Here is an 18,432-nt window from a genome sequence, read left to right as displayed (position 1 = left end):
GTTTAAGTTGACTGAAATACATCCATTCACTGATAAAAGTCATGGTGGATTGAAAGTTAGTGATGGAAGTGTTAGAGGAATCTACGTTGAAGACCAGCTGGAGGTCGTCCGCATAGTTGAAAGTTGTGGCAGGGCTGTTACGTAGAGGTACGATCAGGGGTTGCATGTATAAGTTAAAAAGGAGCATCGAGAGTGCCGAGCCCTGGGGAACCCCACAGGTCAGACTTTTTTTTCGCAGAGAAATTATCTAGGCGCACTGCCTGAGAGCGCCCGCCGAGGAAGGAGATAATCCATTTTAGGGCCATGCCCTGGATGCCTGCGTTGCCGACACAGTCGATCAGAAGTTCATGATCGACCCTGTCAAAGGCAGCCGAGAGATCCAGGAGCACCAGGGCCTGGGAGATGTTATTGTCAGCTCCATTCCTGAGTTCATCCATAACTGTCAAAATGACGGATTCTGTGAAGTGAGCAGGCCTTAACCCCGCTTGCCGGGGATCGAGGAATTGGGAATGCTCAATAACTGAGCCTTGGTCTAGGATCTGTTGCATCTTTTGCTCTCAGCTGACATTCGGTCGTGTTGCAACTGATGCCAAGGCGGCCTATTTGGGTCTTTTGCCAGAGGTTTTATGCTCTAGGCCTATCAGTGCTTTTGTTATCTTCTGGATATTCTTTTTTCAGGGTCTCCTGGTCTAGGATCTGCTGCATCTTTTGCTCTCAGCTGACATTCGGTCGTGTTTTAACTGATGCCAAGGCGGCCTATTTGGGTCTTTTGTCAGAGGTTTTATGCTCTAGGCCTATCAGTGCTTTTGTTATCTTCTGGATATTCTTTTTTCAGGGTCTCCTGCTGCTTTCGGCTCAGCCGTTTTTTTATCGGCTTTGGAGGATTTCAAAGTCTGACCCTCTGTGAACTATCTTGGCTGAACTATCTTGGCCTCCTTGATGCTGTCATCGCTGGCTATTTCCTGTTCTCTGTGGGCGTTCTCTTCTTTGGTGGTGCTGGTCCATGCGTGGTGGAATTCCAGCCTCTGTCTTCTATGTACATTCAACGTTTATTTGACCAATCTAGCGCAGGCTTCGCAATCCTCTTCTATTTGGTCCTGTGGTGGACAAGGTTACAGACTTCACAGGGATCTCTGTGCGAACTTGTGGTGGCGACCACGATGCTATTCCCAGGTGGTTTTCCCTTCAGAAGGAGAGAGAGAAGGATCCCCTTCTAGGGGGCAGGGGGCGGGGATCTCCCTTCAGAAGGGGAGAGTGTATGACCCCCTTCTCTCTCTGTCTTTTCTTCGCGGTCTTCAGCAAATCGATATTTTCTTTGAAAACCTTCAGGTTCTTCCCAAAAACCTTCAGAGCTCCTCTATTGCTTACAGACCCAACGGCAGGAAAAAAGATTCTGCAGCTATGCACAGGAATATCCAGGGCACCATCAACGTCAGACAGGGGGAAAACGTTCCACCCAATGGTAGTCTATGATACCCAAAAATTAAAAAGAATAAAAAGAGAGAATTCAGGACCCAACCATTAGATGGCTGGATAATACACAGCAAAGGATTTATGCTGCATAACAATGACCACCATCCAGCCCCCAATGCCAATCTCCCGAATGTAAGGGAGCATCATCACCACCTTCCTGCTGGGAACACAAAAGATGGCCAAGGACAAATACGTGCTAAATATTGCAGAGAATGTGTAGCAGATCAGATTATCCACCCCAAAATTCCATTAAGAACTGTGAAATGTTTTGTCCTGGACCAACTGGCACAAGAAGGGAACATGGTTCTGAAAAAAATAGTAAAGGAAAATATGTACTGACCCCTTTCCAATTCGTGCTCTCTGGAGGAGTTAAACTGATTCAAGGGCCATCAAAATGCAATCTCTCGCTACTATTGTTGCGGATACATTCCTGGTCAAAGGTGCAGTCATCCAAGACTAGTTACCAGTGGCAGCTGGTGGGCCCAGAACCTCCCATGTGCACCCTGGCCTGCAGGTACACAGCATGCCCTTGCCAAAACTCAATTCCAACTGTTGGGTGCTGCGATACATGCAGTTTGCCCCCAAACCACATCCAAAGATACACATTGGGCGTAAACTGCACAACCAATAAATACCATTAGTTTAGGGTATGGAATATACTGCAATTTGTGCATTAACCCAAGTTTGAAACCTCTAAATGTTTCCCCCGTTATGAGGTGAGCAACTCAAAATGTCACTATAGTTGTACAGCTGTTCCTTAGGGAATATCCTATGGGGAGAGTTAAGTAGGCACTAGAATCAGGGTTTGCAGACCATGAATGCTATGTTGGGTACTGGCCCATTAGCCCAGTAGTCAATATCTGTTCCTAACTTACTTAAGCTGGACTCAGGACTTCAGTTAACTACACTGTGAACACTGAACTGAATACCAGTAACCAGGATTCAAACAGGAGGCCATCCTACAATTTTTCTAGGGTGGGCATGGTAATGTTCATTGGGACTTGGAAAATCTGCAAGGGTTATACGCGCTACAAATGGAGTGCCTGGCAATTTCAATCATGCAACAGTATTGCATTCCTGGGATACCAGTGGTAAATTACAATACCCGTTACCATGTATTACCCAATAACCTCTTACTTAATTATAACCCGAAAATGAGGCCTCAAACAGTCATTTATTCAGCTTCATTAGCTAAGATGAGGAGGAACTGATCTTAGGCTGGCACTGATTGGGGCCATGGCAAACAGAAAAGGATTAGGAGGAGAGAAGAGAGAGGCTTCATTATATTTTTTCTATAATTAAATACCACTTACTCTATTTTCAATATATATCTTGACACATCTTAAAGTTTAAATACAAAAAGGTAATCAATGTGAAAACTGTACTCACAGAGTTTGCTTTTTCTATGCAGTAAGTCTTTAAAGAGTCTGAAAGATTCTGAGTAAGGGTCATTATAGACAAAGCTTCAGTATCAGAGTCAATTTCAAAGGTTTCCTGTTAAAGAAAAAAAGCAAAGGGTTCAGTACATTTCAAATTTCCAAATACAAAGACATGCATGGTGTTTACTTCTCTGGACAGGCAAAATGAAGTGTCTGAAGGAAAATACCTCCAACAACGTAGAATGAAGGTAAACGCGCTATTTTCATGCAACTTCAGTTTTCAAAGCACTAGAACTTTCATAGATTCACATGCTTGAATCAGAACAACAAGCTGTGTCTGATATCAATCTACAAAAATGTATAACATACTGATATAAAATGAATTGCACTGTATATCAAAAACCAAATGTGAGAAAAAGCTCACCTCACTGAAACAAGCATTTACAATGCAATCGGTCTCGCCTTTGGGACTTTATATGTATTTAGCTATGCAGCACATTAGGCTGGGTGCTGAAACATCTCCTGTTCCTTAACATGGAGGGAAAGTAAGCACCAAACTGCGTGACACGCCAGGTATGAGAACACATGGTTAGAAATATTGCCTTTCAGCAGGAAATGGTATAATCCAAAGCTCTGTTTTTCACATAAAATCAGGGCTTTCTGTGGTCATATCACTGAAAATACAAGATTTGAAAAAAATATTGTCTACGGGTGCTCGTTGAGGACAATTTCCATGGATTGGAATCTAGAGAATGCTAAAGTCATTCTGGTATTTTACTGACCTCTGCTGGTTGTTTTCTATAAAGAAAGTTAATTAGAGGCAGTTGCCAGAAAAATATTAAAAAGTAAAGTCCCTCGCAAGAAATCAATTGTGGTATTTTACTGACCTCTGCTAGTCGTTTTCTATCAAGACAGTTAAATAGAGGCAGTTGAACAGGAAAAAAAGTCCCTAAGCGGAAGCAGACAACTTCTAGGGCTCATCTCCAGAGCCAAAGTACATACACATATAAGTATATACTAAAGTATATACAAGAGGTCTCGAATGCCTAACTTAAAATGACATAAAACCAGCCAATCACCTCTCTGGTGGCATCTGCAGTCAGGCAGTAATGTTTCATAAAGGCTTGGCAACTATTTTACATTGCAGCTCTACAGACGTTCTAAAGAGTAACTGGCATAAAGGGGTGCAGTCGAAGTCACTCTCTGTAGAATGAGCTGACAAAGCAGACTGTTAGGGGCGACAAGCTTTGGAGTGACAGAGTACAACTGCAGTAGTAACCCTTTCAGCAATTCCATGTTTTGAGAATGGACACCCTCTTTGTAGGTGGCCAAAGAATGCAAAGAGTTGTCCTACTTGACAGAAAGATCAATGTCTAAACAATGTCTGCATATGTCTAAGGAATGCAGCTTTCTTTTTTCACATTAAAGATCATCCTTTCAGAATGAAATTTAGATTGGTACAGGAAGCATACTATCCCCTAAAGTAAATATAAAAAAGGTTTGAATGTGAAAGAGTGGACATCACCAACTAGTCTACCATATGTTAAACCAAATGGCAGAGCAGTATTTAATGACAAACTTGATATTAGCTTTGTGGAAGGGTATGAATGGTGGTTTCATTAACTGGCTAAGAATAGTACTAAGCTCCCATGGATAGGCTGGATGAGGCACAGGTGGAAGACCCTGAATCAACCTCAAGATTTCTTTAATGATCCTAGGGATCAGCATAGCTGTTTTGTTGGTATATCAAAATCTGTTGATTACTTTGAAATATACTTTAATGATGGGATATACAGGGACATACTATGCAAATAATTGGTGCAAAATCTAATATGGATGAATCGAAATTGGATAGAAACCACATTCTGGTACCAAATACAGAAATATTTCCATTTTGCCCAATAGGTTTTGGTAGTAGAAGAAGCACTGGACAAATATTACAGCAGTCCAGAGGAATATCCAAGTGTGCACATTTTAAGTATACAAGCTGAACTAGGTCAGGTCCTGATGGAGGTTCTTGGTGTACTGTAAGAAGAGTAGGTTGTGTGGTACTCCTAGTGGTATGGGCTGAAAATCAGGAGAAGGTTGCTGAGCCAATATTGGTGGAGCCACCATGGGATTATGGGACTTAGAAAGCTGGCTTCTCTCTTGGTTTTCTTGAGGACTTCTGCAACGAAGAGAAGTGGTATGGAACTTACCTTTCATTAACACCTTATCTGGTTCCACACCTCAGTATACTCCCCAAGCGTCAGACTGGATCCAGATTTTTTCGAACAGTACCCTTGCGCACAGGTAGGTGGCATCATTGGATTCTGCATTGGCAGCGTCGTCCACACCAGAAAGGATGTGCACAGTACCTATATAGGCACCACGCCAGTGCCCTAAGTTCAGTTACTTTGATGGCTTTCCTACCATGGATTATGTATGGGGAAACCCGTGCACTGCTGTTGTTATGGTTTTCCAAACGGTTGGTTTTTATGATAGTAGGTGCTCTAAGGTGTCGCCCAACGCCCAGGGCGATGTTGTAGCAATCGTGAAAAGTGTGATCAAAGGGCCTTTGATAACATCCCTTAGGCACTCAGGTAGGTGTAATCCTCCACAAAATATTCACTGAAAATTCGGTATTTTCAACAGAGTTTATTACTCATATTTCAAGTTTGTAATATTTTCCAATTCAAACAATAAATCCACTGCCATAATGCATATTAATATTCATGTTCCATATTAATATTCTTGCTCCAATGCATTTCGGGCTACTAGCCCTTCATCGGGGAGCCTACACAAGAAAAGACGAACATATCCATCAGTCTGTTTGTCAAATGTGAGGGTTTAAAAAAGTAACTGAAAATAGTGATAGTCCCTTAATCCTGAATATACACCAAGTGATAAACAAAGTTCTCGTGTGAAACGCGATGCTTAACCTGCATGGTTTCAATCAATAAAGAAAACAAGAAAACAAGAAATGTGACCGGGGATGTTAATAGCTAACGTGAATGGTTAGTGCATGATCACGTGATCGCGAATAAGAGAGATGAATAGAGGACTGAAAAGAGAAATACTGTGAGGAACAATAAAGTACATTGCGGGGCTATGTTTGGGAATGAGACAATTGGCATGATAAAACAAGTGAAAAGCATTCAAATTAGAATTTAAAAAATTAAAAAAACATCCTGATTAACGAAACCACACAGTGGAGAATGGATCAGAACCAATGCACCCTCGTGGTGCAATAATGTTGTTATACAGTTATTTACAGGTAGCATGAGAATTCGATCCGTTCATTCAAGCCAAAAGGCTTGATCGAATTTAATTTATAAATCCAGAAATTTTCTCTCTGTAGTAATACCCTATTGTTGTCTCTTCCTTCCAATTTCTGAACGATTTCCAATGCCATAAATTTCAGTTGGGCTATGGTATGGTTGGAATCCAAAAAATGTGACGCTATAGATGATTTAAGGTTTTTTGTTCGGATGTTAGATTTGTGTTCATTGACACGAGTTTTCAACTTGCGTTCCGTTTTGCCCACGTACACCTTCCCACATGGGCATTTGAGTAGGTAAATTAAGTTAGTTGAGTCACATGTGGCCGTGACCTTTAGGTTAATGTTATATCCTTTCATTGGGTGTGATAATTTATTGCCTGTGATTACATTATGACAGTTGTTGCAGTTATTGCATGCTCTAGTGCCTTTGTGGATCGTGGTTTGTTCTGTAGGATATTTGAGAATTTCTCCCAGGTTTTTGCCCCTTGTATGTGCAAATATTGGTTTGGCTTCAAACATGTTATTGAAGTCTGTCTCTAATTGTAACATTGGCCAATGTTTTAAAATGACTCTTTTGTACATTGAGCTAACGTTGGAATATTTAGAAACAACGACCATCCGGTCATCTTCTTTTTTCTTGTTTGAAAGTTGTAGAAGTTCTTGTCTAGGCAAATCTTTTACTTCATTTTTGGTTTTTGCAAGTAAATCATCTGGGTATTCTCTCGCTTTGAAACGGTTGATCATTTCATCCATTCTGTTTTCCAAAACTGTGGGATCCGAGATAATTCTTTTGACTCTCAACAGTTGAGATTTGGGCAGGTGATTTTTCAGTGATGGTTGGTGAAAACTCGAATAATGTAACATATTGTTACGGTCGGTTGGTTTTCTGAAAATGTCTGTAGTGATTTGGTGATCTTTTATGGTGATGCGGACATCCAAGAAGGTTATTGTGTTTGAGTCAATGGTCCAGGTAAATTGAATGCGTTGATTGGCTACATTTAGGTTGGTTAATGCAAGTTCCAAGTTGTCGCGTGAACCTTTCCATAAGATGAATAGATCATCTATGTAGCGTACATACATCTTTAGATGATTCTTCCACAGCGGGTTCTGCCAGATGTTATTATTCTCAAACTCTCCCATGAAAATATTCGCGTATACTGGGGCCGCCGAATTTCCCATACTGGTGCCCACTAGTTGCAAGAACCACTTATCTTTGTAGGTGAAATAGCTGTGATACAGCGTGAATAGTGTTAACTCCATCAGGAATAATTTCAACGATTCTTCTATATCCAATTTCATGATAGCTTGTTCCATGGCGTCTATACCTTCCTGATGTGGGATGGAAGTGTATAGCGAACTTACATCTGCTGTGCACAACCATAATTGCTCGCAGGGATCTATTTGTATATCTTGTAGTCTCCTCAAAAAGTCAGTAGTGTCCCGAATGTAGCTAGCCATTGACTGAACGATGGGTTGAAGGTGTCGGTCTAGATATTGACCTACTGGTTGGTGTATGCTACCACATGTCGACACAATGGGTCTAATAGGAGGGTTCATCAGATCTTTGTGGATTTTAGGTACAGCATATATTCGAGGACTTTTAGGATACAATTTCAGTAGGAAGTTCTTAGTTTTTTGTTTGATGACGCCAGATGTTTGTGCTTTGTTAACTATTTCTTGTAGTATCCTCATAAATTGAGTAGTGGGGTTTCCTGTCAGTTGTAAATATGTGGTCTCATCAGATAAATGATCCTGAATTTTTTGATGATACATTGTAGAGTTCATAACGACAAGAGCACCGCCCTTATCTGCTTTAGTGCATGTTATATCATCATTGTTTGCAATTTTTTTAAGCATATCACGATCCTTTTGTGTGATGTTTTTAAAAGGACTTTTCTTGAAATTGATGGTTTGTAGGTCCTTTTTGACCATTTGTTCAAATAGGTCAATGGTTTTGTGACTTTGAGGAGCTTGGAACGAGCTTGTGATTTTTAGGCCCATGAGTGGGTCGGGTTCATTGTCTCCCATTGATGGTACTATATTAGTGAAGAAATGGCGTAGTTTTAGTTTCCTGATCAGTTTAAATGTACTGATTTCCAGTTCTAAAAGATCAGTTCTGGTCGTTGGTACAAAGGAAGTTCCCTTCTGGAGTAGTTTAATCTCTTGTGAGGAAAAGGAGTAGTCAGATATATTGATCACTACAAAACAAAAAACAGGACCACCGCAAACAAGAAGTACAACCCAACCAAAGAAGGATCTCAAAAAGAAAGCGAACCTCAACTAGTGATCAATATATCTGACTACTCCTTTTCCTCACAAGAGATTAAACTACTCCAGAAGGGAACTTCCTTTGTACCAACGACCAGAACTGATCTTTTAGAACTGGAAATCAGTACATTTAAACTGATCAGGAAACTAAAACTACGCCATTTCTTCACTAATATAGTACCATCAATGGGAGACAATGAACCCGACCCACTCATGGGCCTAAAAATCACAAGCTCGTTCCAAGCTCCTCAAAGTCACAAAACCATTGACCTATTTGAACAAATGGTCAAAAAGGACCTACAAACCATCAATTTCAAGAAAAGTCCTTTTAAAAACATCACACAAAAGGATCGTGATATGCTTAAAAAAATTGCAAACAATGATGATATAACATGCACTAAAGCAGATAAGGGCGGTGCTCTTGTCGTTATGAACTCTACAATGTATCATCAAAAAATTCAGGATCATTTATCTGATGAGACCACATATTTACAACTGACAGGAAACCCCACTACTCAATTTATGAGGATACTACAAGAAATAGTTAACAAAGCACAAACATCTGGCGTCATCAAACAAAAAACTAAGAACTTCCTACTGAAATTGTATCCTAAAAGTCCTCGAATATATGCTGTACCTAAAATCCACAAAGATCTGATGAACCCTCCTATTAGACCCATTGTGTCGACATGTGGTAGCATACACCAACCAGTAGGTCAATATCTAGACCGACACCTTCAACCCATCGTTCAGTCAATGGCTAGCTACATTCGGGACACTACTGACTTTTTGAGGAGACTACAAGATATACAAATAGATCCCTGCGAGCAATTATGGTTGTGCACAGCAGATGTAAGTTCGCTATACACTTCCATCCCACATCAGGAAGGTATAGACGCCATGGAACAAGCTATCATGAAATTGGATATAGAAGAATCGTTGAAATTATTCCTGATGGAGTTAACACTATTCACGCTGTATCACAGCTATTTCACCTACAAAGATAAGTGGTTCTTGCAACTAGTGGGCACCAGTATGGGAAATTCGGCGGCCCCAGTATACGCGAATATTTTCATGGGAGAGTTTGAGAATAATAACATCTGGCAGAACCCGCTGTGGAAGAATCATCTAAAGATGTATGTACGCTACATAGATGATCTATTCATCTTATGGAAAGGTTCACGCGACAACTTGGAACTTGCATTAACCAACCTAAATGTAGCCAATCAACGCATTCAATTTACCTGGACCATTGACTCAAACACAATAACCTTCTTGGATGTCCGCATCACCATAAAAGATCACCAAATCACTACAGACATTTTCAGAAAACCAACCGACCGTAACAATATGTTATATTATTCGAGTTTTCACCAACCATCACTGAAAAATCACCTGCCCAAATCTCAACTGTTGAGAGTCAAAAGAATTATCTCGGATCCCACAGTTTTGGAAAACAGAATGGATGAAATGATCAACCGTTTCAAAGCGAGAGAATACCCAGATGATTTACTTGCAAAAACCAAAAATGAAGTAAAAGATTTGCCTAGACAAGAACTTCTACAACTTTCAAACAAGAAAAAAGAAGATGACCGGATGGTCGTTGTTTCTAAATATTCCAACGTTAGCTCAATGTACAAAAGAGTCATTTTAAAACATTGGCCAATGTTACAATTAGAGACAGACTTCAATAACATGTTTGAAGCCAAACCAATATTTGCACATACAAGGGGCAAAAACCTGGGAGAAATTCTCAAATATCCTACAGAACAAACCACGATCCACAAAGGCACTAGAGCATGCAATAACTGCAACAACTGTCATAATGTAATCACAGGCAATAAATTATCACACCCAATGAAAGGATATAACATTAACCTAAAGGTCACGGCCACATGTGACTCAACTAACTTAATTTACCTACTCAAATGCCCATGTGGGAAGGTGTACGTGGGCAAAACGGAACGCAAGTTGAAAACTCGTGTCAATGAACACAAATCTAACATCCGAACAAAAAACCTTAAATCATCTATAGCGTCACATTTTTTGGATTCCAACCATACCATAGCCCAACTGAAATTCATGGCATTGGAAATCGTTCAGAAATTGGAAGGAAGAGACAACAATAGGGTATTACTACAGAGAGAAAATTTCTGGATTTATAAATTAAATTCGATCAAGCCTTTTGGCTTGAATGAACGGATCGAATTCTCATGCTACCTGTAAATAACTGTATAACAACATTATTGCACCACGAGGGTGCATTGGTTCTGATCCATTCTCCACTGTGTGGTTTCGTTAATCAGGATGTTTTTTTAATTTTTTTAATTCTAATTTGAATGCTTTTCACTTGTTTTATCATGCCAATTGTCTCATTCCCAAACATAGCCCCGCAATGTACTTTATTGTTCCTCACAGTATTTCTCTTTTCAGTCCTCTATTCATCTCTCTTATTCGCGATCACGTGATCATGCACTAACCATTCACGTTAGCTATTAACATCCCCGGTCACATTTCTTGTTTTCTTGTTTTCTTTATTGATTGAAACCATGCAGGTTAAGCATCGCGTTTCACACGAGAACTTTGTTTATCACTTGGTGTATATTCAGGATTAAGGGACTACCACTATTTTCAGTTACTTTTTTAAACCCTCACATTTGACAAACAGACTGATGGATATGTTCGTCTTTTCTTGTGTAGGCTCCCCGATGAAGGGCTAGTAGCCCGAAATGCATTGGAGCAAGAATATTAATATGGAACATGAATATTAATATGCATTATGGCAGTGGATTTATTGTTTGAATTGGAAAATATTACAAACTTGAAATATGAGTAATAAACTCTGTTGAAAATACCGAATTTTCAGTGAATATTTTGTGGAGGATTACACCTACCTGAGTGCCTAAGGGATGTTATCAAAGGCCCTTTGATCACACTTTTCACGATTGTTTCCTACCATGGAGCCAGGCTGAGAACTGATCACTGGTAGGAAATACTAGGCTCTGACAAAAGTGACCCTTATACTGTAATCGATTCACGGTGAGGACAGGAGGGCCGGTAAAGTATTTATGGTTAGATAGAGTCTCCACCAGATAAGACATTTGTAAAGGTAAGTAACTTCCTCATTTGATAGGGACAACTAGCCGCAGATTCTTTACCTTAGAATAGATACCCAGCATTGCATTCCCGGAGGTGGGTCACACGCTGTGCATTAGACTGGGTAGCAGTTTCTCCTGTGTATGGGAGGCTGTGGTGAAAGGAAGACCTTGCATACAGGTGTTGAAGCACCCTTTGCCCAATTTGAGCTTCCTTACTCATTTGTATGTCCACGCAGTAATGCTTTGTAAATGTGTGTGGTGATGCCCATGTTGCTGCTGCACAAATAGAGTCAAAGGGTACATTTGCAATGTGAGCCAGGGTTGCTCCTTTCTTTCTTGTGGAGTGAGCTGTTGGCTGTATTGTTAGTTCTTTTTTCGCAATGGCATAACATGATTGGTTTGTACTATCCATCTTGCAATAGTTGCCTTTGTTTTTTTTCTTTCTTGTATATACAAAATTTGCAGACAATACAAAACACACCAAATGCAATTCAAAATCACAAATAAATAAAAGCGCAGATCACATATGTTATGAGTCATCAAGCATCGAATGACAATATTAGGAGGAGGCGTTGAGCACAGTCTAATACAATTCGGAATGGATAGTAAAATAGCTCACTTCAAGCTGGATCACAAGCATGCATTAACCCCTTCCATGCTGATGACGGCCCCCAGCCGTCATGCACTACGGTGCTCGTGTGCTGATGACGGCTGGGGGCCGTCATAAACTCGCCCACTCGCGATTCTGCCGCACTCGCGATTCTGCCGCACAGGCGCAGAATCGCGGCTGCATGGAAGGGGTAAATAGTTGCCTTTTTGACTGGTGATCCTGTGTTGGTATGTGCCAAACAATTGTTTTGTTTTTTGGATCGGTTCTGTTTTTTGCAAATACAGCAACGTCCTCCTAACATCCAGGGTATGGAGTTCTTTTTTCCCTTTAGTTTTTGAATAAAACCGGTAGGATATTTTGATTTAGGTGATATTTGGTACCGCTTTTGGTAAAAAGTGTGGGTTTGTCTTTAGGATTTGTAAGTATGGTTCTTGTATTGTTAGAGCTTGTAGTTCACTTACTCTTCATAGGGACGTGACAGCGATGAGAAAAACTGTTTTTAGAGCAATGTGTTTGAGGTTTGCTGTATGCATGGGTTCGAGGGGTTTCATCATAAGTTGTAATGTACTGTATGTACTGTAGTTAGGCTGCATGTAGGTACTAAAGCTGCTCGTGGTGGAGCAATTCATTTTGCTCCTTTTAAAAATCTTTTCTTTACACGCTTTGTAAAGAAACTTTTACATGTCTTTCCTCTTGTTTCTGCTACGATGGCAGCCAGGTGTACCTTTATGCTGGAGTAGTTGATGTTGCTATCTAGGAGGTAAGTCAGGTATGTAATTACAGTTTCTTGAGTGTTGATTGAACTGATCTTATTTTTAGCAGTGCACCAGGTGGTATATCGCTTCCATTTTGCTGTAAAGCTTTTTCTTGTTGGCTGCCTTCTTGCCTCCTTTAGAATTTCAATTGTTCGTAGATGCAGATTGAGGTGGCCAAATTTTATATACTCAGGTGCCAGGCTGCCAGGTGCAGCGTTGCTGGTTTAGGGTGAAAGATTTGGCCTTGTTGTATTGTTAGCAGGTCCTGGTCTGCTTTGATCTTGAACCTCTCCCCCTTGGATAGTTCAAGGAGGGTTGAGTACAGTGTTTGTCTTGGCCACTGAGGGGCAATGAGAATCATGTTTGTTCCTGTTTTTTCTGCTTTTTCTAACACTCTTTGCGTCAGGGGCATTGGTGGAAAGGCGTAAGCAAATGTTCGTGACCAGTTGAGTGAAAGTGCATTTCCCTCTGACAGGCGGTGTGGAAACCTCGAGGCAAAGCACTGGCATTTTTTTGTTCTGCATTGTTACAAACCGGTCTATCACTGGTGCCCCCCAGAGATTGAAAAGGTATTGTACCGTTCGTTTGTTCTTTCAACTCCCATCCGTGGGAGCAGTTGTTCTGTCTGCTCAGCTGGTCTGCTGTAATGTTGTCTACTCCTGGTAGATGTACTGTTTGTAGATTGATATTGTGAGCTACTGCCCACGGCAAGATTTCCTGCACAAGTTTGCTGAGGGGAAACTATTTTGTACCTCCCTGTTTGTTCAGATAGAACACTATTGTCATATTGTCGGTTTGGATTAGGATAGTCTTTCCCGAAATGATTCTGGAATGCCTTTAGTGCCAGAAAGACAGTTTTCATTTCCAAGAAGTTGATGTGTTTTATTGAATCCTATTAGTTCCATTGACCCCGTACTTTCAGCTGGCTGCAGTGTGCACCCCAACCGTTCAGTGATGAGTCTGTGGTGATTGTCGCAGATGGAGCTGGGTTTTTGAAAGGTCTCCCTTGTGCTATGTTGTTGGATACCCACCATTGTATTTCTGCTTGCACCCTTTGTGTAACAACCACTATATCCTCCTAACTTCCTGTGGCTTGGGACCAGTTGTTGGTAAGCCATTCTTGGAAAGGGCACATGTGTAAGCGGGCGTGAGGGATAAGTGGATGCATGATGCTATCATGCCCTTCAGTTTCATGACCTTCCTCACTGTCAGAGATTGCCCTCTCTGGTAGAGTTTTGTTTCCTGTTGGATAGCTTGTATCCTGCTTTGCGTGGGGTACGCTTTTGCCTTTGTTATGTCCAATATGGCTCCTAAGAAGGTTTATTCTTTTCTGGAAGATTTTTTGTGGTTTATTGAGAAACCCAGTCTCTGTAGAGTTTAGATAGCTGCTTGAATCTGCTTGTTGCATGTTTGCTTTGAATGTGCCCTTATGAGCCAGTTGCCAGATAATTGTAGAAGTGGATACCCTCTCTTCTCAGTGTGCCGCTATCAAGGCTAGGCACTTTGTGAATACCCGTGAAGCTGATTTTAATCCGAACGACAGGACCATGAATTGGTAACGTGTTCCGTTGTGCAGGACTTGCAAGTACATTTTGTGTCCCTTGTTCATAGGGATATGAAAGTAGGAGTCTTTGAGGTCTATTGTTGCCATGTAGTCTCCCTTTTGGATTTGTGGTATCTCTCGAAGAGTACACATTTTGAAGCGTTGTGCTAGTATGAATTTGTTTATGAACCTTAGGTCCAGGATTGGCCATAGAGTTAGGTCTTGTTTGGGTATTAGGACATATGGGGAGTAGTTTCCTTTGAACCATTCTTGTTTTGCTACCAATTCTATAGCATGTTTTTGGTATAGTTCCTTGATCTCTGCCTCTAGCAGTATAAGTTCTGATTTTAGGAATCTTCTTGTTTTCGGTGGGTTTGCAGGTGGTTTTCTTGTCAGCTCTATGCAGTATCTGGAATTTAATATCCAATTGTCAGTTGTGATATTTTGCCACTGTTTGAGAAACAAGGCTATTCTTCCCCACCACTGGTGTTGTGTGGGTCCTTGTTTGTGAGTAAGTTAGTTGGATACGTTTTCTCTTGAGGACTGGCCTCTCCCTCTGCCATTGCTGCTCGCCTGAAAGGGCTGTTTCTACTGTTGTCGCCAACCCTGGTAGCTTGACTACTGACCTATTTGTTGTCCTGGGTTCTGCCCTTGTGGTTGCTGTGACATGTGTTGTCCTTGACCGAAGGTGTCGCTACCTGTGGTCCTTCTGTTATTGAATCCACCCCTTTTTAAGAACCTCTCTGCTGTTGGGCTCCCATCGCCCTTGCCGTCTTGTTGTCCTTTTTTTATCTGTTGAAGGGATTCATCCACTTCTTTTCCGAAAAGTGCCTCCACATTGAATGGTCTAATGATGATGGAGGTTTGAACTTCCTGGTTGAAACCAGATATTCTGAGCCAAGCAGGTCTTCTCAGGATGGTTCCTGTGCACATTTGCCTACTAGCAGTATCTGCTGCATCCAAAGTGACTTAAGGCAGGTGTTTGCCACGTTTTTCCCTCATGGACAATAGATCTTGCCCTTTTCTTGTACCCTGAAGAGTTTGTTAAGAATCTCCTCTATCTCATCTTAATGTTGATGACCATATCTGTTCAGTAAGGCATGGGAATTTGTGATGCGCCACTGTGTTGCCACTTCTTTTTCTATGCTTCTCAACACCATGTCCATCCTTTTACTGTCCTTCTTTGGTGGAAGGCCGGTGTTGGAGACTGCATTAACTCTCCTTCTGGCTGTGGTGACAATAATGGAGTCAGGCACTGTGTTTCCCTGAATATACTTAGGGTCCTTTGAGTAAGCATAGGAAGATTTTGAGTTCCCTTATTAGCTGGGGCCAGGGTTTCTAGGAGGAAACAAGTGAATCCTTTTTCATCCACTAGGGCTACTCCGAATTGATTTGCTGCCCTCTTGACTAGGTCATTGTAGAAAGCTATGTTGTCTGGCCTTCGAAGGATAACAAATAGTTTCTTACCTGTCGGTGTAGTTTTGCAGCTTGAAGACCTGTCTGGATTCACTATGCTGTGCATTATTCCGTTGTCTAGTGGTTGAGTCCGGAATCGTAGTATTTTTTCAGGTTTTTTTTTCCGTAGCCCGGTGGCCGTCGACGTCCCACCATTTGGTGTCCTTCCTGTGACGTTGGCACGCTTCCTGCTGAAGCTCCCACCCTTGGGCTCCATCTTCGGATTCTTTTTTTCTTGTTTTTGTGTCATGTTGGTTCATCCTTTTCCAATCTTTTCCAAGTTTTTCCTTAATTTAAAGGAACTCCAGATTTGTCTCTTTAAAGAGTCTGATTGTATATGGTCTTCTCATCCTTCTGGTGGAGGTCAGTGGGTTTGCTAGTGACTCCAGAAAGATCTTCAAGCTGCAAAACTACACCAACAGGTAAGAAACTATTCGTTTTGCAGCGTGAATCTTTCTGGATTCACAATGCTGTACAATGCTTTGTAGAGGTTTGTTATGTTTGTGGCGGCTGGGTGGACAATGAGCGTTGGTTGTTGAATATATGTTGAAGCACTTTGTCCTACTTGTGCTTCCTTGTTCATCTGTATACCCACACAGTAGTGCTTAGTGAACGTGTGCACTGAAGCCCATGTTGCTGCCAGGCATATATCTTAAATGGGTGCGTTAGTCAGGAAGGCTATTGTTGCTTCCTTTTTCCTGGTAGAGTGGGCTTGTGGCCCTCCTAATAGTTCTTGACCTGCCTGCTTGTGGCAGAATGGTGCCCTTTGTTACTGGTCTTCCCAGGAAACTGCTTGCGAAGGACACAAGGAACTGCTTTGTTTTCCTGTGCTCTTTAGTTCTTTCCATGTAATGCATTACTGCCCTTCTAGCGTACCGAGTGTGCAGAGCTCTCTCTGCGCTTCTGGATGGTTTCTGAAAGAAGCTTGGTATCTGTATTGTCTGGTTCATGTGAAACCTTGACACCACCTTTGGCATAAAATGTGGGTCCGTTATTACCACCCTGTCGTTGTGTATTTGAATGTAGTGTTCCTGTAGAGTCAGCGCTTGTAGCTCGCTTATCCTGCTACTAGAAAGGCTGTTTTCATTGTGAGCATTTGTAGTGAGGCCTTATGAATGGGTTAAAAAGGCGCTTTCAGAAGCTCGGTTAGAATTAAATTAAGGTGTCATGCCGGTGGCGACATCCTTTTTGGGGGGAGGGGGGGGGGGGCGATCCTTTTAGCCCCTTCAAGGAATCCCTTTGCTACTTGGGATGTAAAGAAGCTCTTTCCGGTCTCCCCTCTTGTGTAGGTTATCGCTGCTATGTGTACTCTCAGCGAGGTAGAGCTTAGGTTTGTTTTTAGCAGGTGTGTTAAATATTTTACCACAGTGGATTCCTTTGTCATTTTCTTGTGTATTTTTTCCTGATGCACCATTGTGTGAATCTTTTCCATTTCGCCACATAGCACCTCCGTGTGGTAGGTCTCCTTGCCTCCCGTAGCACCCACAGTGTGCTCTCTGGGAGTTTTACGTGTGCAAACTCTACGTCTTCAGGAGCCTTGCGCAAGCAGAGGCTCTCCGGCTCTGGGTGAAGCTGGAGAGCGAATTTGTGTGGTGGTCCCTGCACCTTCTCCACTATTTGTGAGAACCAGGAATGCCTGGCCACTGTGGTGCAACCAGAATCAGTGTCATGTTGCTGGTTCTGCATTTGCGGAGTACCCTGTGTATCAGTGGTATCTGGGGGGAAAAGCGTAGGAAAATGTTTTTGACCTGCTTATCCATAGGGCATTCCCCTGGGATTGTTCCCCTGGTTGCCTGGATGTGAAGTATTGGCATTTTGCATTCTGGTGTGTTGCAAATAGGTCTATTTTTGGTGTCCCTCACCTCTTGAATAGCTTTTGAGTTTCCTGGCAATTGAGCTCACACTCGTGGGATGTTGATGTCGGTCTGCTGAGCCTGTCTGCCTCCACGTTGTCCTTTCCTGGTAGGTGTATTGCCAGGAGGTCTATTTCTAGTGGGATGGCCTATCTCCATATCTCCTGCGCTAGGTAGGATAGTGCAACTGATTGTGTTACTCCCTGTTTGTTGATGTAGAACATCGTTGTTGTGTTGTCGGTTTGTATCAACACTCTGCTTGTACAGTTGTTTCTGGAAGGCTTTTAGGGCAAGGAACACAGTCTTTAGTTCCAGGTAGTTGATGTGCTTGATCGCATCTGTTGTAGTCCACAGACCCCTCACCTTGAGCTGGTTCATGTATGCTGTAGGAAGGTACCTCCTGACTATGGTTGCCCCCAACTTTTTGCCCTGTGTTTTAGCTGGTTTTGGACATAGCCGATCTGGGACCCTGCCAATCAGGAACCCAGGCCTACTGCTCTCTCTTTAAAATGGATTCCATGTACCCTAGGTACATTTCCAATTGGTACTGGGCCACCCTATCAGACCCTGTAACTCAGGGCATGGGTGTACCCAGGGCTGCCAGGGACTGAAGCATGTATTATGCCACCCCTGCCTGGCCTCCTAAATTTGACACAACTGGCTGCATGACAGCTGGGGCAAAGTCGTGTAATCACGCTTTGCTGTAGGTGTAGTATACCTATACCTAACCCTAAAA

General features: G+C 42.0%; 1 protein-coding gene across 8 annotated transcripts in view; it reads right to left on the bottom strand.

Annotated features, from left to right (window-relative positions):
• Positions 1 to 18,432, bottom strand: part of LOC147723150 (uncharacterized) — a 518,006-nt gene that overhangs the window by 56,874 nt on the left and 442,700 nt on the right. For all 8 annotated transcript variants that reach the window (XM_086965540.1, XM_086965536.1, XM_086965533.1 and 5 more), the window contains one exon: positions 2,863 to 2,967. In XM_086965540.1, coding sequence (XP_086821666.1) covers positions 2,863 to 2,967 — 105 coding nt within the window. The remainder of the gene's footprint in view (positions 1 to 2,862; positions 2,968 to 18,432) is intronic.

This window comes from Lissotriton vulgaris, chromosome 4_1, assembly GCF_964263255.1.
Source record: "Lissotriton vulgaris chromosome 4_1, aLisVul1.2, whole genome shotgun sequence".
Taxonomy (NCBI): domain Eukaryota; kingdom Metazoa; phylum Chordata; class Amphibia; order Caudata; family Salamandridae; genus Lissotriton; species Lissotriton vulgaris.
This window is presented reverse-complemented; position numbering and strand designations above follow the sequence as displayed.